Source organism: Motacilla alba, chromosome 17 (genome assembly GCF_015832195.1).
Source record: "Motacilla alba alba isolate MOTALB_02 chromosome 17, Motacilla_alba_V1.0_pri, whole genome shotgun sequence".
NCBI lineage: Eukaryota > Metazoa > Chordata > Aves > Passeriformes > Motacillidae > Motacilla > Motacilla alba.
This window is the reverse complement of record NC_052032.1, coordinates 2,365,110-2,390,865: the sequence shown is the minus strand read 5'-3', so window position 1 is coordinate 2,390,865 and position 25,756 is coordinate 2,365,110. Positions and strand designations below refer to the sequence as shown.

Genomic DNA, 25,756 nt, shown 5'->3' with positions numbered 1-25,756 from the left:
ATTGGGATGGCATGCAGCCAAAGGGGAAACTCCACATTGCTGTATTTCTCAGGTAAAACAGTTTTTGGCATCAATTCTCCTCCCACTGAGCCACCTCTGTGCCATGCACAGATATGATGTCTGGGTTATCAAAGTCATCCTTTCCAGGTTTTTTTGTTTTTTTCACTTTCCTGTTGCACAGATGCTCACACTGCTCAGAACAGGCACCAGAGCTTTAGGATTTTATCATCCATCTGACAAATAACAAATTATGTTTGGAAAATCATTCCTCCCTGGCCTGTCACTATTTTCCTGAAAAAGGAAGGGCTGGTACTGAAGGGAGCCCGGGGGTCTGGGCATGGCCAGGCACTGCCACCACTCCCCACAACACGAGATGGGCCATGCATCCCTGAAGAAAACTGGGAAGAGTGGAGCAACAGGGAGAATAAACACCTCTGATAAGGAGCTGCCCTTGAAGACTGTCCCACCATGGGAGACTGCTCTGTTACCCTTTCTTAGGTTGTTTTCATAGAATCCTGGAATGGTTTGGGTTGGAAGAGGCATTAAAACTCATCCAGTGCCACCCGTGCCATGGGCAGGGACACCTCCCACTGTCCCAGGCTGCTCCAAGCCCTGTCCAGCCTGGCCTGGGGCACTGCCAGGGATCCAGGGGCAGCCCCAGCTGCTCTGGGCACCCTGTGCCAGGGCCTGCCCACCCTGCCAGGGAACAATTCCTAATTCCCAAGATCCCATCCATCCCTGCCCTCTGGCAGTGGGAGCCATTCCCTGTGTCCTCCCTCCATGTGTTTTCCCCAGTCCCTCTCCAGCTCTCCTGGAGTCCCTTTAGGCCCTGGCAGGGGCTCTGAGCTCTCCCTGGAGCTTCTCCTCTCCAGGTGAGCACCCCCAGCTCTCCCAGCCTGGCCCCAGAGCAGAGGGGCTCCAGCCCTGGGAGCAGTTCCATGGCCACCTCTGGACTCCAGGATCTCCATGTCCTGCTTCTTTTGGGGGCTCCAGAGTTTTCCACAGTGAAAAGCAGGAAAGCCATGAAGAGCAGGGCACAGGCACTGCCTGCATCTGTTCCCCAGTGCCTTCAGCAGCAGAGTGGTTTCCTGCGCAGCTCAGGAGCTGCTCCCTCTGTCCACAGGGATGCAGAAGGAGCTGCAGGAAGAGGCATCTGACCAAGCCAAGAATGGGATCACTCAGGAAGCTTTAGGATTTCTCTTCATCTGGCATCAACAAAAAGCACCTTATTAATTAATTAATTAAGAAATTACTGATGAGGAATTTACTGAGTTCCCATATAAATATCCATGGTATTGCCAGCACTGAAGTTTTCCTGAATCTTGCACAAGGTTTTGGCTTCATCTGGAGTTTGGGGAATCCAGTGCTGCTTTTAAGATGCTGAAGATTTCTGCCACCCTCGTCTGTGTCTCAAGGACTCTGCCTTTGGAGGGACTTCCTATCAGTCCTTCCATCCTGAGTCAGGAATGCTGGAAAATTATTTTGTGTGTGATGCCCAGAACTCTCTTCATTCCCTACTTGACAGAATCACAGACTGTCCTGAGCTGGAGGGACCCACCAGGATCACCCAGCCCAGCCCCTGCCCTGCCCAGACCCCCCAGCAACCCCACCCTGGGCATCCCTGGCAGCGTTGGCCAAAGGCTCCTGGAGCTCTGGCAGCCTCGGGGCCGTGCCCATTCCCTGGGGAGCCTGGGCAGTGCCAGCACCCTCTGGGGGAAGAACCTTGCCCTGAGCTCAGCCTGAGCTGCCCTGGCCCAGCCCCAGCTGTTCCCTGGCTCCTGTCCCTGTCCCAGAGCAGAGATGGGAGCTGCCCCTCGGGAGGAGCTGCAGCCCCGGGGAGCTCTGCCCTCGGTTCCTCCTCTCCAGGATTCCTCTCAGCTTTGCTGCTCCTGATGTGTCACTGCAGCACCTCCAGAGGACAACGTGGTGCTCCAAAGTCCTCACCTGGACGAAGGAGCCTGGACCTGTTTTTGTGGAATGTCAACCCCAATCCTAACAAAGTGCAGGATGAGCTTTTCAGTCTTTGACCAGTAACAGGGACAGCAGCCAAAATTTAGCAAACTGATATTTCCCCAATCTATTTTTATGTTCACAACTAAGGCCAGAGCCCTTTTCTGTGCTGCCTGGGCCAGGTGTGCAGCAGACAATCTCCAAATTTATCCTGACTGCTCCCACACATCTGGAAGGGATCCAGCACCATGGAGGATTCCCTTCTTGGCTTGTACTGGGCAAGGTTTGAACTTATACATTGTCTTTTTCTCTGCATGCCAGCAGAAAATTCCCCCCAGGACCCTCCATGAACATCCATGGAGCTTCTGCGCAGCCTGGAAATAAAAATTCACCCTGATTTCTTTCTTAACAGCAACTGTGCAACAGGAAACGTGGATGTTCACAGATCCAAGAGCTGGTGTCAGGTGGCTGAGCAAGGATTTTTGAGAAGCTTTTGGTCTCATTTGTGTTATCAACCATAGCCAAAATAATTAAGAATGGAAATATATTTTTTTTTCTGATTGCATTTTCCTTTATGGATTCTCTTTTGTTTAATTGGTGATTTTCAAAGATAAAGAGCAATATTTCCAAAGGCATTTTTGGAATAAATTTGCATTTTGGCACTGAATTCCCAGTGGGATCTGGTTCCTGGTACTTTTCAGCTCTGGTGATAACATGACTTATTCATTTTACTTGGGGTTTTGGGTTTGCATCCAGTGACTGTGTCCACCATGGTGGCAAAATGGGTTCTTCTTTGGATTGGTGTCACAGAGAATTTTCAAATTTAAGATCCTTCTTTCCCATCATTTTTGATTTAAGGGAAGCAAGTGTGCCATCACCCCAATAATATTTTTGCCTTACAATACATAGGTTAAAACCCCTGTAAGGCTGTCAGGTGCTTCCTTCAGCAGAAAGCTCCATCCTCTCATCCAAAAAGAAGCCAAAGCCACTTACAGAGAGCTGAATTTGGTACCACCACCTCCAAACCCCAGCGTTTCCAGGTGCAGAACATCCTTCCCTCGCCATCTCCTCCCATTGCCCACGGAAATAAAGCAAGTGGCAGTGTCCCCTTTGGACAGGGGTGGCACAGGGAGCAGGGACGGGCTATTGGCAACTGCTCAGGTCACCAATGAGCCCAGGCAGGGAGGTGCAGGGCAGAAGCCACTTTGGGGCACGCTGCAGTGAGGCTTTTCCACCAGTGCAATCGGAACTCTCATCAAAAAAAAAACCAAAAACGTATCAAATCAAAGAAAAACAAGAGAAAATCAAAGCAGAGAATTTAAAGAATTGTTTAAATTCAATGAAACCAACCGTGTCCTATATGTGATGTTGTCATGGATGGATATTTGCAAGATTATTTACAAAGTTTTATATTTTTTTTGAGCAGCAGGTGCACAACATACAGACGGAGACATGGTTTTCGCATTGTATGTTGATTGGATGGCGTGATTCAGCAGGTAGATAAGGAAAATAAGGAACAAAAACAGGAAACAAAAGAGAAAATGAGTAATCAGGACAAGCAAAAAGGAAACTCTGAAAAATTTCACTGGAAAAAAACCGTTGGGCTATCGGGGGAGGTGTTATTTTATGGGGACTCCAGAAATAAAAAATGCTTCGAACCAAAACAGATTCGGAGATCCTTGAGGTAACACAGACAGTGCAGTTGTTATTTGCATTTCAGTTTGTAATGCAAATTTGGAGACAATTCACAAACACTTCTCAGGATGGCTTTTTATATTTCCAGGCATAGAAATAGATGTCAGTTTGCTAAACACCCACTCAGCCTCCCAAGGCCGACTGTGTCCACAAGGACGCCTTTTCCTTAATCCCACCTCTTTTCCCTCAATTACTGAGGGTAAAAAAACTGACATTCATGCTTTTGCCTGAGGAAATAAAAAAATAGATATTCCACTACAATCACAAAGTAAATTACATGTGACATGACCAGGAAAATTAAAACAAAGCAATTAATCCACACATTTCTTTTCCTTTTGTTTTAACCTGTAAGAGGGTTAAAGGTACCAAACAAGGCTGGTGGTAGTCAAGTCTCTCAAGGTGAGGCCACCCAGGATTATTTACCTTTGGAGAACACTTCTAGCTGGAAAATATGGAGGAAATCAGTGCTGTGGCAACTATTTGTGAGCCTGAGCTCAGTGTCACACCTAGAAAACATCTCCATGGGGACCTGGAGGGTGCTGGGACAGGGACAGCTGCAGGTTGGCAGTCAAGGTCACCTTGTGGCTGTCACCTGGACTTCCCAGCTGAGGAAACTCCATGGGAATGGCTGCCAGGAGGGTTGGAGGGACTAAAGGGGCTGCCCCAAACGCTGCCCAGCTGAGGAGGGGAGGCTGGAGCTGAGGAAGGCACATGGAGAAAGGGCCATTCCCTGCTGGGGACACAGCTGTGGGACTGGTGATCCAAGAGCTGTTCTACTCTCTGCTTTTTCCCTGCTCCAAGAGAGTGCCCTGAGGAAGGTGAGGTGGGGCTGGTTCAGCAGCAGCTGAGTGGAAGCTCATCCCCAGCCTTTATTTCCTGCTCTGCCCTACCTGGAATTGCAAAGAGAAAGAGGCTGGGCAGGGGCCACACCTGGGCTGTGCTCTGTGAGTGAGGCTCCTCGCCTCCATCCCTGCATGTTCACACCTCTGCCTCAGCTCTTTCAGCCCCTTTTTCCTGCATTTTTCTAAACTTGGTTCTAGTTTGGAACTGTTGGTTCAAAATTGGATCCAGCTGGTTCTATTGGTTCATTTTTCTGCATTGGTTCTTGTGGCAGCCCTCTGGCCACAGAGAGCAGGCACAGACTTTCCCAGGCATTGTCCTGGGACAGGCTGTGAGAAGATCAGAGAAAAGAATGAGGAACAGTTCTTATCTTAACCTGCTGCACCTGTTGTTGTGAGCATGTGGAATGTGTTAGGGAGATTTGTTCACCAAAGGGTGGATTCTTGATTGGCCACTGCTGATGGTGTTTGGATTGAAGGACCAACTGGGTCCACCTGTGTTGTGACTGTCTGTAAGGGTGATGGGTTTCTTAATAAGTGTAGTATAAAAAAGTGATTGATCAACCTTCTGAGAATCATGGAGTCCATGCTAATTATCACCCAGCTGGGGGCCTGTGGCGACAGGTTCTCAATACCGGAAGTGTTTAAATCAGGTGAAATTGCAGTTTAACAAAATATCCCAAAGCTGGCCACGTTGGGCAGGAACAGGGCTGCATCCTTCTGCTGCTTTCCCATCCTCAAGACTGGAAGGAGACAATCTTAAAATCCTGGAATGGTTTGGGTTGGAAGGGACCTCAAAGCCCAACTCCTTCCACCTCCTGCCATGGGCAGGGACCTTCCACTGCCCCAGGTTGCTCCAAGACCTGTCCAGCCTGGCTTTGAGGGCAGGAAGGTTTTAGTGGCAGTGGAGAGCCTGGTACAAGACCACATCCACCGCATTCAACTGGCTGAAGTGGAATGAATTCCATGAGGGGCATCCCTCATGGCCAGCTGCCATTACCAATCCTGTTATCAACCCTGTTATCAATCCCATTATCAATCCCATTATCAGTGTGATCTTCAGGGCACCACTGCCAACACCCAGTGCCAGAACAAAGCAGGGGTGTTCAGGCTTGGCCATCACTGTCCTCTGCAAGCAAACTGAGCTGCTCAGGGCACTGTGCAGATCCCTTTGGTCCCTGTCCATTGTCCCTGTGGGAGGCTGGCATGGATGTGTGTGGCTTAAGGAAGCGTCTGCTGGTGGCTGTCCCGTGGGGATGGAGGTTGCTGGAGTGAGAGCAGGCAGGAACTGCATCAAAGAAGTGTTGAAAACCAAGTTTAGAAAGAAAAGTGGCAGGGGATGATGACCCATGGGCAATCTCTGTCTGAAGGGAAAAGCAGGGAAGGAGATCTGATGGCTATACAGAAATCGGGGAATTGTTCAAGTTGGAAAAGATCTCCAAGATCGAGTCCAACCATTCCCCCAGCACTGCCAAGGCCACCATTAAACACTGTTCCCAAGTGCCACATCCACACAGCTTTCAAATCCCTCCAGGGACGGGGGCTCCACCTGTTCCAGTGCCTGACCATCCCTTCCATGAAGCAGTCATTCCTAATATCCACCCTCAACTTCCTCTGGAGCAATGTGAGGCTGTTTCCCCCTTGCCTTGCTGCTTCTTACTTGGGAGAAGAGATCAACCCCTCCTGGGTGCTGCAGAAGGGAGAGAATTTAGAGAGAGCAGAGACACAAAGGACCAAGAGCTCAGGGCTGGAGTGGTCCTGGGGACATCTGGCTTTTATATGAGAGATGTTTGTCATCAGCTCCATGTTGGACATTGCCAGGGGAATCTGGTGACTTCCTTCAGAAAATCTTCTTTTACTACTGAATGGATCCAGTTGCTTATAATCAAAAAACCTCTTCTTTCCCACCTGGGAGGAGAAGGGAAAGGCACATGGGTGCCTGGGAGCTTAGCCCTGTTGGGGTTTTAGGGGTAATTCCCATGACTCTGCAAAGGTTTTGATGCTGAAAGGTCTCAGAGCCCAGCCTGATCCAGTTCCCTGGCTGGGCCATCCTGTGGGAGCTGGACGGAGAGGCAAATGTCCCATTAACTGACCAAGGAAGGGCAACACTGTGGCTGCTCCTTGCCTGTGAAACAGCTCCTAAATTGAGGATTTTAGCAGTATGTGGGCTTGGTGTTGAGAAGTAGAAACCTTCGTGAAGGAGAAGACACCAGTCTGGGAGCAACCAGAGGCTCCCTTACCCTGTGTGGGCTGTCCGTGCTGCTTCCTCCCAGGAAAAGTGGCCAAAATGGGGCAGGAAAAGCTTCAGTCTGTTTGTGGCTGACTTGCAAATGTGTTCACAAATTTTCAAACCATGGCAAAAGTTTGGGTGCCCTTGGCAAGAAAACACAACCCATGGTTGAGGAATGGGGACAAGCACCCTGTGCCTTCCCACAGCACTCAGAGAGGGTGAGCTGAGTAACTACAGCCTGGTTGCACTGAAAACAAAATCCAAAGCCTACAACATAGGATCCACCAGCAGATAATGAACATCATTTGTATGGGGAGGAAAACCTGGGGGGTTGTGCGTTATTTTGTACCAAGGAGGTTAAATAAAAATGCATTTTGTTAGAAACAGTCACATAGTCTTCACCACCACCTGTAAAGGAACATGGGGAGCACAGTTCTGAGCACACACAAAACAGATCTACAGGCAAACCCTCGGACTGAGGAAAAAAAGTTATGGTCAAGTTCAAATTCATCACACTCTGATACATCATCAGCTACAACATGCACTGGGAGAGGAGAGGAGCAATTTATACATCAGGTAATATCAGACTGTCAGGGATTGAGACAGACATTGGGTGCCCTTATGGAAAAATCCTTCAGAATTTAATGATGAGTCTGGCCACTTTGTGAGATGTACAAGGCTTGTTAGCAGGGAGACAGCAGCCCTTGCAGGGCTGGCCAGAAATCCTATGTGAAAGCTGTTTGTTTATTCATTGCCCCACAGAGCTTTTGTGACAGGAACATTCCCCCAGTCCAGACTCTTCACCTCTTCCCTTCCCTGTGTCCCTGTCACTTCCCTTCACCCTCACCCGGCCCCGTGACCCCACTGGGCAGGAACCCCCAGGGCCAGACACATGCCTGCAAAAAACCTCCCACATTAACACAGCAGAATCCCGTTGATCTTTTCCCTCTCTAAATTCATCAGGATTTTTCCATGAACAGGCAGAAAAGGCCTGGGGATAGAGTAATTTGCTGCAGGAGAGAGGGAGCTGCTTCCTGGCAGAGTCAAGAGCACTGTGCTTCTCATCAGAGCCTTCCCTCTTTGGGGCAGACAGCTGTGCTCAGCTCCATGGAAAAGCAGAGCTCATGGAACAGGGTCAGCCAAGGCCATCATGACTCCCAGAGGCAGCTCCAGGGAATAAGGCTGGTAGGGAGAAGGTTCAGTGTTTTGACAGGGCACATCTTTGTTTATAAATGAAATAAATTGAGCAAACTGTACTTACCGCAATCTCTGTTACTAAAATATCAGTAATACTTCCCAACACTGTGACAAAATCAAAGACATTCCAGGCATCTCGGAAATAATTCTGCCAAATGAGAACACAGGGGGAATAGAGGGATCCAGGGGTTATTTTCTTGTTGCCAGTACAGGTCAGGGAGTTTTTTATTTGTTTTTAAATGCACGTCACGAAACGTGAGCATTTCATCGAGAGAGGAGAAAGGTGGAAGGGAATGAGCAGGAACCTACCAGCACACCAAAGGCAATGATCTTCAGCACACATTCCATGGAAAACATGGATGTAAACACAATATTCAGGCATTTCAGCATTTCTTCATATGCTTCTGGAGCATCATAGAACTAAAGGGGGATGGAAGAAAGGCTGTTACTGGAAGATCACTGACAGTAAAACCTTGCCCAGCTGATTCCTGCTCATTTTAGTCAGGATTCTGTGCTGACTTTAAGTGGGATTTGGGGTTACAACACAGTTATTCCTGTCTCTCTTGCTCCATCCTGTACTGAGGGGGCAGCTGGAATATCCCCAGCAGTGGCGACTGTTGCTGAGGGACATCCATTCCCCTGTAAGCACAGCATGCACCAGGAGGGAGGAAGGGCAGTTCCCAGGCCAGAGGACAAGTGCAGAACTGTTTCTTCCACTAAGAGTCTGGGGATCCCTTGACTGTAGAGATACTCTAAGACAGGCAAGGGATAGGAGGGGACATTTTCCACCTGTGTCTCTTCCTCCACTCTGGATCACATCCCAGGAGCCTGATGCTGTTCCAAAATTGAATGATAGAATGACTTGGGTTGGAAGGGACCTTAAACATCACCCAGTCCCACCCCCTGCCATGGGCAGGGACACCTCCCACTGTCCCAGGCTGCTCCAAGCCCTGTCCAGCCTGGCCTTGGGCACTGCCAGGGATCCAGGGGCAGCCCCAGCTGCTCTGGGCACCCTGTGCCAGGGCCTGCCCACCCTGCCAGGGAACAATTCCTAATTCCCAATATCCCATCTAAACCTACTCCGTTTCAGTTTGAATTTCCATGGCCTGACTGGACTTTGAGCAGCCCCAAGACCCTGCTCTGCAGGAGAAAGCTCAGGCTGGGCTGGAGATCAGGACCTGCAGATCCCAGTTCCCATCCCATGGTCACACACCAAAGGGGCTGAGCCCAACCACCACTCTGCAGAGAACCCCACGGGTGGGATCTCATCCCAGCTAATCCACCTCCCTCACGGGCCAAAGGAATCCCACCAGGCACACGGGGGGTGGTGGCTGCTCTGCTGAGCCCCCCAGCTCTCAGGGTGAGAGTCTCTCCAACCAACAGCCCAAAATCCCAAGATTCAGGGAGATCCCAGTCACCTTCATCATGAGGACGATGGTGTTGAGAGCAATCATGACCATGATAAAATATTCAAAGGGAGGCGACACCACGAATTTCCACATCTTGTACTGGAAGGATTGCTTGTTCTGAGGCATGTAGCGGGTCAGGGGCTTGGCACTTATGGCAAAGTCTATGCAGGCCCTCTACAAAACAAAAAGGGGATGAAAAGGTGCCACAAAAAGAGCTGGAAATCTTCATCCGTCGGGATGTGGTTGGGAGAGTGAGCAGAGCATTTGCCAAGTGAGTACTGACTGTTGCTGTAAAATGCAGCACAGGATCTCCAAATCCTGATCCATTTTCCCGGAATATTTACCCTATAACTTTCCTATGCCCCTTTCAGTCCTACCACATTCCATCAGAGCCCTGCTCCTCCCAGGTCCTGATCCCTTCCCACTTCAAAAAACACTTTGATCCCTCCTGATGGGCGATTGTAGGAACCAGAGGATTGGGAATGTTATTTGTGTTTTTTTTTAAAGTGTTGTAGAACTCGGGTGTGTCCTCACACACAGCAAGACTCAAACAGCTCAGACTGTTTCATAAAATGAGAACTGAATTTACCAATAAATTATCCACCAAAAGCACTTGGGGGAACTCTCAGAGATCCCCTTCACTGGCTATTTCTGTTCACTTTATGATGAATATAAAACTGATAAAAATTGCTTTCTACAAGAGGTTTTGATTCTGGAGCATTTTCTCATCTTGAATTTACATAAAAATTTACAAGTCTGAAATCACTTTCTGCTCAGTTGGAAAATAACATGGGTAATGCTCTCTAAATATTCTGCTTTATTTTGGACTTTTTGTTCATTCAGACAAACAAGGAACTAATTAAAAATCACTTAAAAATTCATCTCTTTTCATCAAAAATCAGGTTCCAGTTTCAAAATATATGAAAAGAGATGGTTCTTCTGAAACGAGGTCATTGAGACTGTGGGACCCTGGAGGAAGGATGCTGCAGATGCTAAAAATCTGCATGGATTGAGAAGAAAACTGGATACACCCATGGCAGGAAGATTAACAGATGCCAGTAACTAAAGAAAAACCAGCTCAGGAGGTCTCTGAGTGGAAAACAATGGTATTTTGGGGGGCTTTAAAGAAAAGCCTCACAGCTTCTTCTTCCCTGGTCTTACACTCTTGTTAAGGCATTTCCTTTTGGCTGCAGCCAGGAGGAAAAATCCCAGCCAGGCACAAAACCATCCTGGAAAGAGGAGTTTTCTTCTGGGCAGCCACAGCAGTTGAACCTCAGTTTGGTTTCTGAGGTCTGGCCTCAAGGCTTGCCTCCTTCTACCCCTCCACACTCAAGCAAACATAAAATCATGGAATAGTTTGGGCTGGAAAGGACCTTAAAGCCCATCCAGTGCCATCCCTGCCATGGCAGGGACACCTCCCACTGTCCCAGGCTGCTCCAAGCCCTGTCCAGCCTGGCCTTGGGCACTGCCAGGGATCCAGGGGCAGCTTCTCTGGGCCGCCTGTGCCAGCGCCTCACCATCCTCACTGTGGTGTGGTCCAGGGGGATGTGTGACAGTGGTTCCCAACAGGAAGCACTTGGGGACTCTCCCTGGGGTTTGTTTTATGCAGAAGCTGAAACAGCCACTCATTTCTTTGGTCTTTACACCACACACCCTCCAATAACCACTGCTCTCCAGTTCCCCCAGCACAGGGGGAGTGGGGAGTGGCCTTCCACCAGTACCCAGGAGCTCTGAGCCCCAGGAACACCAACTCTGGAGTCAGAAGAGGTGGGTACCTCGTTTTTCTCGAGGCTGCACTCTGACATCACTTTATCTCCTTGCTCCTGGAAGGTGATGATGATTAACGCCACAAAGATGTTGACAAAGAAAAAAGGGAAGACAACAAAATACACCACGTAAAAGATGGACATTTCCATCCGGTAGCCAGGGCTGGGCCCCTGTTCCTCGTAGGTGGCATCCACCGAGTGCTTCAGCACACTGCAAGCAAATGCAAAGAGAGAGGAAAGGTCAGCACAATCCCTGAGAATCACTCCCTGGCCTTCACTCACGTGCAGGGTTTTCCACATATGCTCAGGAAAATCTTGCTCCCATCCACGAGGCTGGGAAGAAGTTTTCCTTGAGGATATTTTTAGGGAAACCCTTTGTTCTCACCATTCTGCAGAATGGTGGAGATTTGCTGTGCCCAGATCCACTGATCCCCCCTGACCTCCCAAAGGGGAGAGGATCCAGCTGGATCTGGCTTCTCTTCTCTGGTCAACAGGGATGGAGTTAAGAGTGGGAAAAGAGAGGTCTTGATGACATCCAAGTAGGGGAACACAGTGAGGGACTGGAAAAGGGAGGCTGATGTCTTTAGTCTTAGTTTTATGAAAGAGTTGAACGTGGAGGCGGAGAAGCCCTGGCCACACACTGCACTTCACGTGTGCCAAAATAAAGTCATGTGCTGAACAGAAAATGTCATTTGGGGCCTGTCATGCCCAGCACACTTTCAGCAGAGCTAACAACACTTTTTCCCCTTCATTTTCTACCATTTCCATTATCAGTTTTACCCCTGACAACGGTGTGTGAGTCCAAAAGCCTGAAGCAATAACTGAAAACTTTCTGAGCATCCCTGTGCAAGCTCGGGAGAGCAACAAGAAAAACGCAGAGCTCTGCCTGCTGGTTCACCCAATAATAACACAAAACTTAGCTGATAAAAGACTTTTCTTATTTCCCAGGTCTTATTTCTGCTGTCCCTCAGAGCTTTGGGGACCTGCTTTACCTGCTCCATCAGCCCCTGCCAGTGCCATGTACTCACGTTGGCCACCCTTCCCCTGTAGACACGGTGAAGAGCGTGAGCAGAGCCCAGAGCACGTTGTCATAGTGGAACTCGTATTTTTTCCATTCCCTGGGCTGTGCCTCTACCTCATTTTTTTCATAATCGAGGTACTGACCCCTAGGAAAAAGAGATTTGGAGCCAATGAGATAATTAAAGCAGATCAGGCATTTCTTAGCACTCAGGAGTGTTGGAAAGCCCCAGCAGCAGAGTCTGGACTGTGCTGTGGGTTAAAGACAAAGGGACTCCCTCAAAGTCCATGACACCGGTAAAAGCCAATTTTTGAGCCAGTCCTAGCCATGGGAACTGGACCTGAGGTCTGAAAATGAAAGAGATTTTAATCAGGGCATTCATTCATTCATTAGGCAAAGCCAGCCATTAACACCATGCCTGCCCCTCAATTGTCTGACCCTACAGAAAACTTCTGCTTGATGGGGAAACATCTCTGGCTCCTACTCCAGGGTTGGATCTAATTCCTAAATGTATCCCACTTTGAGGAGCTTGTCATGTGGAGAACCCTCTCCAACCTACCCTACTCTGTAATTTCACATTCCTTTCCATAATTTAGCTGCATTTTTCCAAGGAAGAACTGCAGTGACAGCCCCTAGGACCCCACCAGGGACGAGCCCTGCAGGTGCCAGGCAGCAGGAGAGGGACAGGCAGAGCTGGACAGTGCTGAGGAGGTGCTTTGGGTGCCAAGAAAAAAGCTAATGAGATGCACAACACACCTTGCCAGCCTGCTGGGAAGGACAAAGCATGACAGGGCTTTTAAGATATTCACATCCTGTCCCTCTCCTTGCTAATTAGTAGCTCTTTAACGTCCCACGCTTCTGATTATTTATTCAGTGTGTTTTTCTTATTCATAAGAGCTCTAAGAATGGAGGCAACAGGTGGAAAGAGGAGTCACACTATCACAATCCCTTCTCAAACATCACACTCGGCTTTCCCAGGAAAGAAGCTGTCTCCCCTGTATCCTGAAGATCAGAGCCAGGAATGACAGAGCTGCTAAAGAAAAAGAAGGGAAAATTCACCTCCAGGGTACCTGTGATGAATTATTGCTCTTATTTACAGGAGACTCTTCCCACTCAGCAAATCCCTGCCTTTGGGCCAGCCTGGGAGCTGGAGGAAGCTGCTCCCTGCCACATTCCCTGCTCCCAGCTGTACCTGCAGTCCTTCTCCAGCTCCTTGGACTCGTCTGTGCAGTAGAAGAAGCGGCCCTTGAAGAGCTGCACAGCGATGACGGCGAAGATGAACATGAAGAGCATGTAAACAATGAGGATATTGAGGACGTTCTTCAGGGAGTTCACCACGCAGTCAAAGACAGCCTGGGGGTGCAGGGGGACAAGGTCAAGGGCTGGGAAGAAATGAAAAGTTCATCCAAAATCTTGGCACCACCATTTAACCACACTCAGGGAATCACAGAAAGGTTTGGGCTGGAAGGGACCTTGAAGATAATCTCATTCCTACCTTCCACTGTCCCAGGTTGCTCCAAGCCCCATCCAACCTCGCCTTGGACACTTCCAAGGATCCAGGGGCAGCCACAGCTTCTCTGGGCACCTTGTGCCAGGGCCTCCTCATCCTCACAGGGAAGAATTCCTTCCCAATATCCTACTTAAATCTCTCTCATTTGGGACTCATTACCCATCTCACCACCACCCATGGATGCTTCAATGGATTTTTGCTTCCCAAACACTTCCCAAAGCTGTGAGGAATAACTTCAGCTTCCTTCATCTCCTGCTTTATCCACAACTTCGGCTGTGCCACTGAATTTTCTGATGCTGCTCATAACATTTGTAAAGACAATCACAGCTTGTCGAGACAATATTAGTCCTGAGCAAACATTTCATTATAAAATGAAAATTGCACTTGTTTTGATTTTAATTCCAGTGGTTGGATAAAAACTGTTGGAATAATAAGGAAAAAACACCAGAAACAAAACAACCAAATGCTTTGAATAAATATTTTTCTAAAGAGCTGTCTCTCAAAATGAGGTGTGACTAATGTAGTCAGCATGTGCACTCCCAACCTCCCTGCAAAGAACTCCTCAAATCCATTTCCTACGTGGTTATGAGACCCTGATTCATTACAGTTTCATTTTAGTCAGAAGTTTGTCATAATACCAGAAATTGAGCAGTCCCTGCCCAAGCACAGGGTTCGTACAATCCTGCTTCTGTTCCTCTGAATGGAAGTGAATCATTCACAGAATTACACTCCTGATGCAACTGTATTAGGTTGCAAATGTGAGACGTGGCTGGTATTGTTATCTTCTGTTAATGGGTCAGCCCTTAAGACCAGGTGGGGCAGTTTGCTTTGTCTCTTCCAGGACCTATCCTCTCTCCAGGAGGGGGGGAGGGGAGGAATCTGTTGTTTAGGGCCACTGAGTGTCCCTGCATGGCTGATCAAATTCCATCATCCCATGGGGAGATGCTGCGCTCAGGGCAGGAGCCAAGCATTCCTACCTGGATACAATCTGAGCCTGGAACAGCACAGCAGCCTCTGCCCCCTGCATTCCCAGAGGAGCAGCTTTCTTCTCCCTGCATTCCCAGAGGGAGAGCAGGCCCATCTCCAGCAGCCCTGGAGCTTCAGAGGAAAACTCCAGCCTTGTCCAGGATCCCTGCTCCAGCAGAACCACAGCTGGCACTGCAGGAGGGCTGAGCCACCATGGAATGGCACTGCTGCCACCACCCTGACCCACAGCAGGTCAGCTCCTGCTCTGACTCTGGCAGTGCTTTTTTTTTTTTGTTTGTTTTGTACTACTGCATTTGTATTTTCAATTTTCCTAGTAAATTTTGCTATTCTTACTCCCATATCTTTACCTGAGAGCCTCTTAATTTCAAAATTATAACAGTTCAGAGGGAGGGGATTTATATTCTCTATTTCAAGAGAGGCTGCTGCCTTCCTTAGCAGACACCTGTCTTTTCAAACCAAGACAGCAACCCAGGAATCCTGATGGAAATCCCTCTGATCAGCCCAGAAATCCTGATGGAAATCCCTCTGATCAGCCCAGAAATCCTACATGAAATTTCTATACGGTTCAACATTAATGTTTCTATTTAGATGAATTTAGTGAGCATAAAACTAAAATTATTTAAGCATGAATAGTGGGCTCAGACAAAAGCAAATCTACAGAACAGCTGACCCTTATATTGATGTGAAAACAGGAATTATCAAACACATTTTCACCCTTCCAAATCCTTCACTGTTTTTTCCCCAGCTCTCACAGAAAACAGCCCACAAAAGGTATTGAACAGTCCCTTAATCTCAGAAATTACTGAGTTTTGTTAACGCCTTCCATTCTCTCTTTGCAGGGCCTGGCTGTACCTCACATCGTTGGTGATGGATGAGTAATCGCAGGCAGTTAATTTTTTTTTTTTTTTAATATCAGTGCTCTAGTGATAAAACCCTGAACTATGGATTCTTTAATAGAAAGATGAATAAATTAAAGCTTCTCCCATAGCAATGACAAATCTCTTTGGACAGCCTGTGGAAAACCTTGCAATATTCATGTTAAATTCTCTGGGGAAAGCCAAACCCTTCGAACCGCATTTTCTCCTTTATCACATTGAAGACCATCCCACTTAAGAACTGTAATTTCATTTATTTGCATTTTTTTTCTATTTGTAGAGGTTTTATTTTCATTTGGATTCACAAGAATCCCCAACATTATCCACTATGTTTGCAAAAGCACCCAAGTGCTTGACATTTGCTCAACATCTGCCCAGCTCTTTGTGCTCATCTGGCAAAAAGATTCATTGCAATGAAATAAAACCAACAGAAACAACTTGGATTAAGTGGGGTACACCAACTTCTACTCAGATCAGCCAGAAACCTCCACAGAAGGAAAAACTTGGGTTATTTTCTAACCTTTAGTTTTGGCAGCCGTTTTATGGTCTTCAGAGGCCTGAGCACGCGCAGGACTCGCAAGGACTTGATGGTGTTGATGTCCTTGCCTTTGGTTCCTCTGCAAGGGAGAAAAAGGCACAAGAACAACAGAGGGAATCGTTTGCTCCCAGGGCCACTCACTGGGGTATTTGTGGGTATCCAGGTTGGCTTTGGTGGTGGAACTGCTTGGTTTTGGGGATGTTTTGACAGGTTTTGTGTCCATCCTCACCAGGGCTGAAGGCAGGATGACCCAACCTCACCTGGAATGTCTCCAGCAGCACAGAGGAGAAGGCTGGGGCAGGACAGGGTCCTGGCAGGGCTCAGCCACACATGCTGGCCAGGCTTTGTCACCTCCCAGCCACTCACCAGGACAAGGGGCCCTTCCTGCCCTGACTCCACACCTGGACAACACTCCCAGACAGGGCAGCAGCACCGGGACAGGAAGCTCAGCTCCTCCATCCCATTCCCAGCAGAAGAAGGGACAAAGCCACACAAGGCTCTTCCCTCCCAGCTGGATGAGGCAGGGGCTGTTTCTGGATGAGGCCAGGGGTGTTTCTGGATGAGGCAGGGGGTGTTTCTCCGTGCACTTCTCTGGCAGGAACATTGTGCCAAGAGGGTTTGGGAGCCTTCCTGATGAGGGACAGAGCTCTCCTGGGGGTCAGAGCCTGTTCCCACATCCCTGAGTCTCCCATGGAGGACATGCCACCAATCCCATGCAGGAACATGTAATATGACAATATATTACATGCCTGGAACAGTGCTGGGGCAACTCCCCACTCAGGCATGCAGGTGCTGTCAGTCACATTTGGGGTTTAGGTTTTGTTAAAACCGAGTGCAAGGTCGAGAACGTTCCTCTTGTTAACATCAAGAGGGGTTTTAGAGGAACAACGGAGTTCCTTTCCTCGTGCACTTCCAAAATAAAGAAACACAAGAAGACAACAGGTACATCTTCTTCCAACCCCACGGCAAAACAATGACATTCCCTTTGTTCCATATGGAGTGGAAAATGGGATGGAAATCTGGAACAGTTTTATTCATGGCTGGAGATTTGGGTCTGGGACTGCGCTGAGGGAACACAGGTGGGAATGAAGAAGGTGTGGGACAGATGCTGACACACCTATTCTGTGCTCTCCAGGCTGCTGGACATTCCTCTTCTCCAAGAGGGAAATAATGGAAGTACGAGAGGCACAAGAGACCCTCGGAGGTTTGGGAAAGACTGCAAAGCTTCCCCCACCCTGCCCCACATCCTGTGCTGAGGGAGGAGCACCAAGAGTGGAGGAAACCACCCAGTTTTGTGGCTGGCTGAGCCTGCTCAGCCCTGGAAAGGGAATTTTCAGAAATCCATCCGCTTCCAAAGGAAGAAGAACTCACTGCTAACCCCGTACTACTCAATAGTAAGGCTGGACCAGAACCTCCAACCCAAACTCACACCCCTGCCTCAGCTCCAGTCCCTGTGTCCCGTTCCCAGGCATTGCAGTTATCTGGAAATGCAGTAAGAGGGAGACAGGAATTTTGGAGGGCTGTGGGTTGTATCCCAGCGTGTATCATTTGAGGAGAAATTTCCTTGCCACAAGATTTAGTAGAAGTGGAGGAGAGGGGGAATAGTATGGACAGGTCCCTATCTCCTCCCTCTCTCACCCTTCAGGGCTCTTTTAGGGCCATTTTAATCCATCCCAGGTGGCCCCTGATCATTGACATGGCTCTAAACCCAGGCATTGGATTTAGTCCCAGAGCTACAGGACCGATTTAAAACCACAAAATAAATATTAAATATGTTTTAAAATAATATTTGATTCTCATTAGAGATCTTGATCTGCTCTAGATGAAGGTACTGCCAGCAGAGTTTTTCTGCCTTTCTTGTCAGGTTTTAGCAGAGCTGAAGGTCTGGCCTAGGCTTGGCTTTGCAGATTTGCTTTCAGCTCAGTGTCCCTGTCATGGTCACCTTGCTGTCACTAGAGCCACCAGCTGACCTGTAGCTCCCTGGTGTGACTCTCAGCAGTGTCCTGGCTGCAGAACAGTTCATTCAGCCTCTAGGAGGATGGGAATGGCAGCAGGGAAGCAAAAGGGGAAATGGGTCATGGCCAAGGAGATGTCCCACCAGATCCCACCTGTCCTCAGTTCCCACCACATCCCCTGGGCTGTCCCCTCTGCTCCCTGCACCTCTCCCCTCTGCCAGGCCAAGCCAATCTGCACTGCTCCTGGGGACAGCCAGGGAAGGTGGGAGCTGAGGGCTGAGGGAGGAGTGAAGGAGAGACCCTTTAGGGCCATGTGGCATCTTGGGGCAGCAGGACAGGGAAGGGGTGGGACACGGGGACAGCGAGCCCAGAGCTCTGCTCCATCCCTACCAGCCACAGCCACACTTCTGCTGTGCACATCAGCACCTCCACCTTTCCTAGAGAGTAGAGAAACCCTCTGCTTTCCTAGAGAGAAGAAAGAACCAAGTGCCAAATTTCCTGGACCCCATCAAAGGCTTTTCTTGGCATCCTTCTCCTCGCTGTGGAGGATCTCCCTGGAGCTCCTGGAATGTGGGGACAGAGGACACAGCTCTGCCTCCCACCCTGCCCCTGCACTGACAGCAAAACTGCCCCTTGCACAGGGTTAAATACAATTTTTGGAACCTCCTTCTTCACAAATCAGCCCTGCAGAAAGCTCCCTGAGCTCTGTTTTCATGGCAGAGACTTTCCCCAGTACCAGAGCCTGGATCCCAGCTGGGTCACACTGCCCGCACTGCAAAGCTCAGCTCTGCTCTCCTGGGCTCACTCAGAACCCTGGAATATTCCCACGTGGTGCTTTCTCCTGACTCCAGGAGACCCCAATTACCATGCTGCTATTGTGCCAATTAACAACTGCACTAATGAGGCCTCGTGCAAACGAGAACAGAGACATTTCCCTGCTCTGCTCTCCCAGGGCGGGCTCCACGCCTGAAGCAAGAATTTCTGTAGGTTTAATGTTTCCAGGAAGGTTAAAGAGACGTGGGGCAGAGCAAATCCTGGCTGCTGCTTTTCCCTGGAATGGGAGAGGCGTGGATGAGCGAGCTCAGAGGTGGAGGGCAGACAGCTCCAGTCACACAGAATTCCTTCTGCCTCAGCAGAGGACACTAAGAAGGGCTGACTGGTTTTTTTTTTTCCATTCAGGCACTTAAGCAAATAAAGAGCGTGAGCCAATTAAATCTTAATGGGATTTATGCTCTGAGCCATATAGAGAATCCTGAGGAAAAAAAAATCCCATTTCTTGTCACAGAAAGGTCCCTGCTATAGGAAAAGCTTTTCCTGGTGCTCTGACCCAGAGTGATGCAAATTGCATTTTAATTAAAAGGATCTTCTGCAACTCTTCTGTCAAATAAAACCCTCAGGGTTGGGTTTGGGTGTTTTTAAAACCCTCTCTGCCAACATTGGGGTTTTTTTCCCTGCTTTCATACAAAGCCAGATGTCCCAGAAAATAAAAGGTCCAGATGGAGCTGGACTCAGTCAAAAGGTGTATCCAAGCACACATCTGACCTGAATATTCTTCACAACAAAAATAAATTGCCATGGAAGGACAAGGTTTTAATTGACTGCAGAATAACAACTGCAACATGCAGGAGAGCTGAATCTTGAAGAAGAAGAAGAAGAGCATAGGATAAAGGCAGACAGAAAAAAAAAAAAAAAAAAAAAAAAGAGAGAGAATTCTATCCAAAAAAATTGCATTGGATCAATTTTGGGTGCATTAGGCCAGTGCTGTTTTGTAGTTGTTTTCTGTGTCAGTTTGCTGCATGTTTATTTAAAACATTAAGAATATTTTTAAAAAGCTTTGCAAAGCCTTTTCTCCCTTTAATAAATAAAAGAGCCTTTAAAAATTTAGTGCTTCTTTCAAATGGAAGCTGCTTGTTCCTGTTGCTGCTGCCAGCAGCTCTGATTTCAGGTGACATGGACCCCCTCAGAGTCAGGGCATCAAAAATTCAGGGTGAGGTGGAGCCTCTGCCTTCTGTGATTGCCTGGAATCCTCCTGGCAGAGTGAATTCTTCCCTGGAAGAATAAATGAGGTCACTGCACCCTGCCCAAGCACAAAGGCACCCTCTTTCTGCCCTAAATCCTCTGCTTTCCTAGAGAGAAGAAAGAACCAAGTGCCAAATTTCCTGGACCCCATCAAAGGCTTTTCTTGGCATCCTTCTCCTCGCTGTGGAGGATCTCCCTGGAGCTCCTGGAATGTGAGGACAGAGGACACAGCTCTGCCTCCCACCCTGCCCCTGCACTGACAGCAAAACTGCCCCTTGCACAGGGTTAAATACAATTTTTGGAACCTCCTTCTTCACAAATCAGCCCTGCAGAAAGCTGCCTGAGCTCTGTTTTCATGGCAGAGACTTTCCCCAGTACCAGAGCCTGGATCCCAGCTGGGTCACACTGCCCACACTGCACTAAATTAGCCCTGGAGCTTCCAGTTTGGCTGTTTGGAGGTGAAATCCTCTAAAAGAGACTCAAGTTGCTTCTTTAAACCAGGTTATTAAGATTTTCATGAATTGTACCTCACCCCTCAGTGCCCAGTTAGTCAGCCCCTCAAATCTTTTTGGTACAGATATATCTCCACGTGGGGTTTTTTTGACTCCCTGGCTTGGATTTTAGTCTGTTCCTATCTCTGCTGAAGGAAAATCAGGATGGATGAGGAAAAATAATACATTTCACTGGATAATGAGCAGTAAAGGGATAGAGGGGTCGATGGGATGGGTGGAACATGGCTGGGTTGTCTCCACAGTGGCAAAGTGTGTGGACACAGGTTGGACAGGCAAAACAGAGCAGCAAGAGACAGGAAGAACATATTACCCCATGAAACTCCTAGAGAGAGATTCCAGCGAGGAGAAGACAAAGAAAGAGCAGAGTCAATGACAAACAGAAACATCAGAGAGATCCCCCAGCCCCTGGCCCACTCCCACCAACCCCACAGGATAAACCAGCGGGGAAGGGAGGGCTCTGCACAGAAATCCCACATTTGTCACATTCACATTCTCTGAAAAATCCCTTCGCCCAGGATCTTTCTCCTGGGAAGCTGAGCAGCCTCAGAGAAAAGGAAAACAATTCTCATCTCATTTGCTTCTCCTGTGCTGTGCTCATGTGGAATGTGTTTGGGGATTGTTACCCACAGGTGATTGTTCCATTGCATTCTGCTGGGAGTTGTTTTCACTCTTGGGCCAGTCAGGGCCAAGCTGTGTCAGGGCTCTGGAGAGAGTCACGAGTTTCCATTATTAGCTTTTAGCATTCTGTAAGTATCCTTTCTGTATTCTTTAGCATAGTTTAGTATAGTATTCTTTAATATAATATAGTATCATAAAGTAATAAATTAGCCTTGTGAGAAGATGGAGTCAGATTCATCATGCCTCCCTGCCACGGGGGTCCCTGCAAATACAATACACATTCCCTGCTGGATCAGCCCTTGCACTGGGAAAAACACCTCCACATCTCTTCTCTCCCACTTTGGGAGGGATAACCTCGACTGTTTTTTTCCAAGAGCATCCCAAAATTCTGGGCATCTCTGTTCCAATTTTTTCCAGGCCAAATCTTTGCTGCTCTCCCTCAGCTGTTCCTCCCAAGTACATTCTACACCTGGGGCTGAGAGATTTTGGTGACAAGTTTCCACGGGTTTTTTGTTTGCTTCCATTTCCCTAAGGACTCAAACGTGTCTGGGTGTTTGTGGCATGTTTATCTCCAGAAAAAGAAAGAGATTTCTCTTTGAAATGCTTTGCTGAATGGAAGACATTAGTTTGTTATTATCAGCATCATATTATTGTTCCCAGCATCACTCCGGGGGTGTAGTTTGAAATTTATTTTTTATTTTTCTAACCACAGAGCTGCTTCTAAAGAGCTGCAGGCAGAAAGAAAACCCATAGCTGCTTTGAGAGCTGGATTTGATCAGTCTTGTACCAGTGACTGATACCATCTCAAATGCTTAAATTAACACAGGCTGCTGCAATATTGCAGATGGCAGCGGTTCAGGGAGCTCTGTTACTCCTGGGTTTTTAGGGATGGGTTAATCGGCAAGAAGTTGGTTCACATCACCTTCAGTGGACAGCCAGGAGGCCAAAAACATGAATTAAATCTCACCTTGCATGTGGCAGTTTGAGTTCTTGCAAACAAAGTGGTGACAGCCACATTAAATCCCATTTTTAGTGACACTGAGGAGGGTGACAGGGCTGTAGGATTTGCTGGAAAAATACAACTGATTGAACAACAAAGAGACTCCAGGACTGCCTTTCTGGGATTATCAACATTCAGCTGCCTGTGTATGTCCATCTGGCTTAACCAAACCAGGAGCTGGGCCTAAGTCATGGCTCTCTACCCTGTCAGGACTCAGAACTGGAACAGGGAGAAGTCATTTCCTAGGAAGGACTGATTTTCCAGCTTTTGGGCTCCAGCAGGGAGGCTGCAGGCATTCCCTGGATTGGATGTTGCCTCCTGGAACGGGGATGAGGAGCAGGGCTTACAGAAAGCAGAAAAATCACAGAAGAAATTCAAATTTTCCCGAGTCTCACAAATAAGCTTGTCTGACTTTAATCTGGGAGACAGTAACTAGGCAGGGTTTATGCAGTCCCTGGCTGTAAAACCCTGCTCAAGACTCACTCACGGTGGAAAATAAAAGCAGCTTGGGGCACCTATTATAAAGCACAGGCAGGGGATGTAGAAGTAATTCATTTAGAGGCTGATGAGGTGCTGTTAGATATTCATGGCCCAACACGAGCAACAGAAGAAAATCTGAGCACAAAAACCTTGGAAAGATTAAAAATTATTCATTTTAATCCATAACTCGAGCAAGGAAAATCTCCCTCAAAAGAAGATGGTGTTCAAAGAGAGGATGTTTTAAAGGCAGAGCCTGAGGTTTGTTCTCACAGCACAGGGAGCTGCTCTGAAGGGCTCCCAGAATGCCCCTTCTCCCATCAGTCTTGGAAGTTTGAATTCCTGATGGAAAAGGGAAATTCTCATGGAACCCCCGGCTTTGGGTTGTGTTGTTTTTTGTGATTATTTGTCTTCTCTACTTCTCTTCAACTCAGATGAGCTTTGTTAAATTCTAATGTTGCTACATGGCTTTTTCAAGTTAAATTTTTGATTAACTCAGTCTGGCTGAATTCCGTTACTTCTGAAAGATGTTCCATAGATATGTTTCATGTGCAGGGAAATAAAACCCCACACATGTCTAGTCAAGCTTTAAAGGCAGCTTGGTTTTGGATGTTAAATTTTAGGTGAGCAGGACATTCACCAAGACAATTGTGCTTAGGACAGAGCAATCAGCTCCTCTAAAAATCAGATTTTTATTGAGGGACAAAATGTTTAAAGAGAGGAGGGCAGCACCTCTTTGAAAACAGTATGTTGGATATGATTTTCTCCAAGACCTGACTAATTTGGTGAAGGATCAGGCACAGCCCAGATTTCAATATCCCCAAAAATCACACCTAAAATACCAATGCTGTCCATCCACTTTTTGGTCAATTTAACTTAGACGGTTTATTTGTATTTATTTGTATTTGTATTTATTTGTATTTGCACTGAAGAAAAGCAGATCTAACCCACAAATCTCACAGCCTCGATGTGACAGAAATTTTGACAGCTCAGAAAACGAAAAATTGCTGAGGAATATTTTACCAGAAAGGCAAACATTTTGTGCTTTTTTTTTTTTTTTTTTTTTTTTTTGTGCAGAGCTGAGAGAGGAGCAGGGATTTGGCTCTGCTTTAAAAATTTCAGCCAATCTAAAGCAGCCCAGCCACGCTCCGTGGCTCCCTGACAAAGGTGGGTGCTTTTCTCATTAGCTGCTAATTCTCTTTAGCAAGTGAAACAATTTCCTCTCCTCTAATCATCGTGTCACAAACCGGGGAGTGCGGGGCTGCTGAACATTCCCCTAATTGCTCGGGGCTAATTTAGCAGAAGATTAAACTGGTCAAGTCCCGCTGCCTGTTTCCAGGTCTCTCCCATTGTTTCTCAGGAAAGGATTTGCAAACAACAATCCGAGTGGAAAATTTCTTTCCATTCTCCGGCTCGGCTCCTGAAGGTTGGAGGGAGCTGCATTGCTCTTCCTCTGGTTGTTTCCAAGGAAAAAGGCTCGGATGAGAAGCTAATCTTAATTTTTAAGGAGTTATTTGTCTGTGTTTGTTGCTCAAAATCCTCCATGACATGAAAGAAGAACGTGGGGTGTTCTTTAAATACAGAGTTGGGTTTGAGAGAGGGAGCACTAAGAGTGAAATTCAGTGGAAGTAAAGAGAGAGGAGAGAAAAGGAGAGAAATGGCAAAGGTTTGTGAGCCAGAATAAATATCCACAGTTCTGGAAGTAATGGTTTGCCAAGAGTTCACAGAGTTATCAGCTGGTTTCTTGAAGTGTTTTCTCAAAATGAGAGCGATTCTCACAATCACTGACTGGAGACACTGGACTGCCACAAAGTGTTAGAGTGAGTTCCTGAAAAGAATTGGCCAAAAAGTCACAAAAATCCCGTCTGTCTGTTTGAATGAGCACTGAATGGACTCAGCCTAAAGCTGGGAGGATTTTCTCCAGATTCCACAACACAAATGTGGTTGGGTTTATTCTTTTCTTCCCATCCCCTGGAAAAAGGTCAGGAACTGAACATTTCACTGAGAAATGGAGCCACAAACATCACACAGCCACTGTCCCTGTGCCAGCCTCCTGCCCCCTCTGTCACTTATTCCCTGGGATTTGGGAGGAGGAGGAAAATGAACTTACGAGAAGGCAAAAGCCACCAAGGCCCCACTGACCACAATGAAGTCCAGGATGTTCCACAGGTCACGGAAGTAGGAGCCAGGGTGGAGCAGCAGCCCCAAGTCAATCATCTGCAGAGAAAACCCAGCAAAGGAAGAGTTTTAATAAAACATGGCCCAAATCCACCCTGCCAAGGGGCAGGAGAAGGTTCTGGACCAAAGCACCCTTCACAAATTGCTGAGATACTCAGCCAAGCTGCTCTTCTCTAACAGGCAGGAAAACTCTCCAAAAAATGAAGCTCAAATCAACAAACCACAACCAAAAGCTGTAGAAATGAGAGCTCTCACTGCTCCCTAGGATTTTTTCCATGCACATGCATTAATCCTGGTTTTATTCTGCATCTCTTTTGTATCTTCCTCTGACAGGAAAACCCAGCTCCTGCCTTACCCCAACGCTGAACCCTGATTTTATGGAATTGTGCTCTCTGGGAAGTAACTGCCCACAGCCTTGGCAAAACCTGTCACCCTACTGAGTAAAAAGATAAATTCTCAGCTTTTTGAAACATGATAAACCAAGAATCAGTTGTTGTTAATATTCCTTCCAAAGGGAAGAATCAGGAGTGTCTCAGCAAGGTCTGTCAGCTCCTGCTTCTTCCCAGTTCTTATCCTCTCACACAGCCACAGCTCCTAAAGATATCCTGATTTTCCTCCATAAAACACGAGACTGAAGCCAGGAGAGCTGCTGCATCTGATTGTGAGAGCTGTTCCCAACTTCAAGCTCTCCATTCCCCCACCTCTGTCCTGCTCCAGCTTCTCAGAAATAAATCTGAAAGAGGAGGTGAATCTTCCTGCTTGGAAAAGTTCTTACCTTGATCACCATCTCAAAGGTGAAGACTCCTGTAAATATATAATCCAGGTATTTCAGAGCCTAAGTGGGAAGGGGAAATGTGTGTTAGGGAAGGCCACACACTGAAATAACCTGCACATGAGCAAGGAGTAAAATACCTAACCCAGCAATGGTCTGTCTGCTGGGATGGACAAAAATCATCTGGTGGGAGGGTTTCAGATAATTTAGG

General features: G+C 47.6%; 1 protein-coding gene across 29 annotated transcripts in view; it reads right to left on the bottom strand.

Annotated features, from left to right (window-relative positions):
- CACNA1B (calcium voltage-gated channel subunit alpha1 B) overlaps positions 1–25,756 on the bottom strand; it is a 299,842-nt gene that overhangs the window by 48,445 nt on the left and 225,641 nt on the right. For 16 of the 29 annotated variants that reach the window (XR_005259272.1, XM_038156186.1, XM_038156187.1 and 13 more), the window contains 11 exons: positions 25,549–25,608; positions 24,706–24,812; positions 20,811–20,822; positions 15,997–16,093; positions 13,297–13,457; positions 12,115–12,252; positions 11,096–11,297; positions 9,330–9,494; positions 8,221–8,331; positions 7,976–8,059; positions 3,301–3,306 (listed from right to left, as the gene is read on the bottom strand). Coding sequence is in view for 28 of the 29 variants with exons in the window: in XM_038156186.1 (XP_038012114.1) it covers positions 3,301–3,306; positions 7,976–8,059; positions 8,221–8,331; positions 9,330–9,494; positions 11,096–11,297; positions 12,115–12,252; positions 13,297–13,457; positions 15,997–16,093; positions 20,811–20,822; positions 24,706–24,812; positions 25,549–25,608 (1,143 nt within the window). In the remaining variant the exon portion in view is untranslated. The remainder of the gene's footprint in view (positions 1–3,300; positions 3,307–7,975; positions 8,060–8,220; positions 8,332–9,329; positions 9,495–11,095; positions 11,298–12,114; positions 12,253–13,296; positions 13,458–15,996; positions 16,094–20,810; positions 20,823–24,705; positions 24,813–25,548; positions 25,609–25,756) is intronic. The other 13 variants (XM_038156201.1, XM_038156212.1, XM_038156198.1 and 10 more) reach the window with 3 other exon arrangements.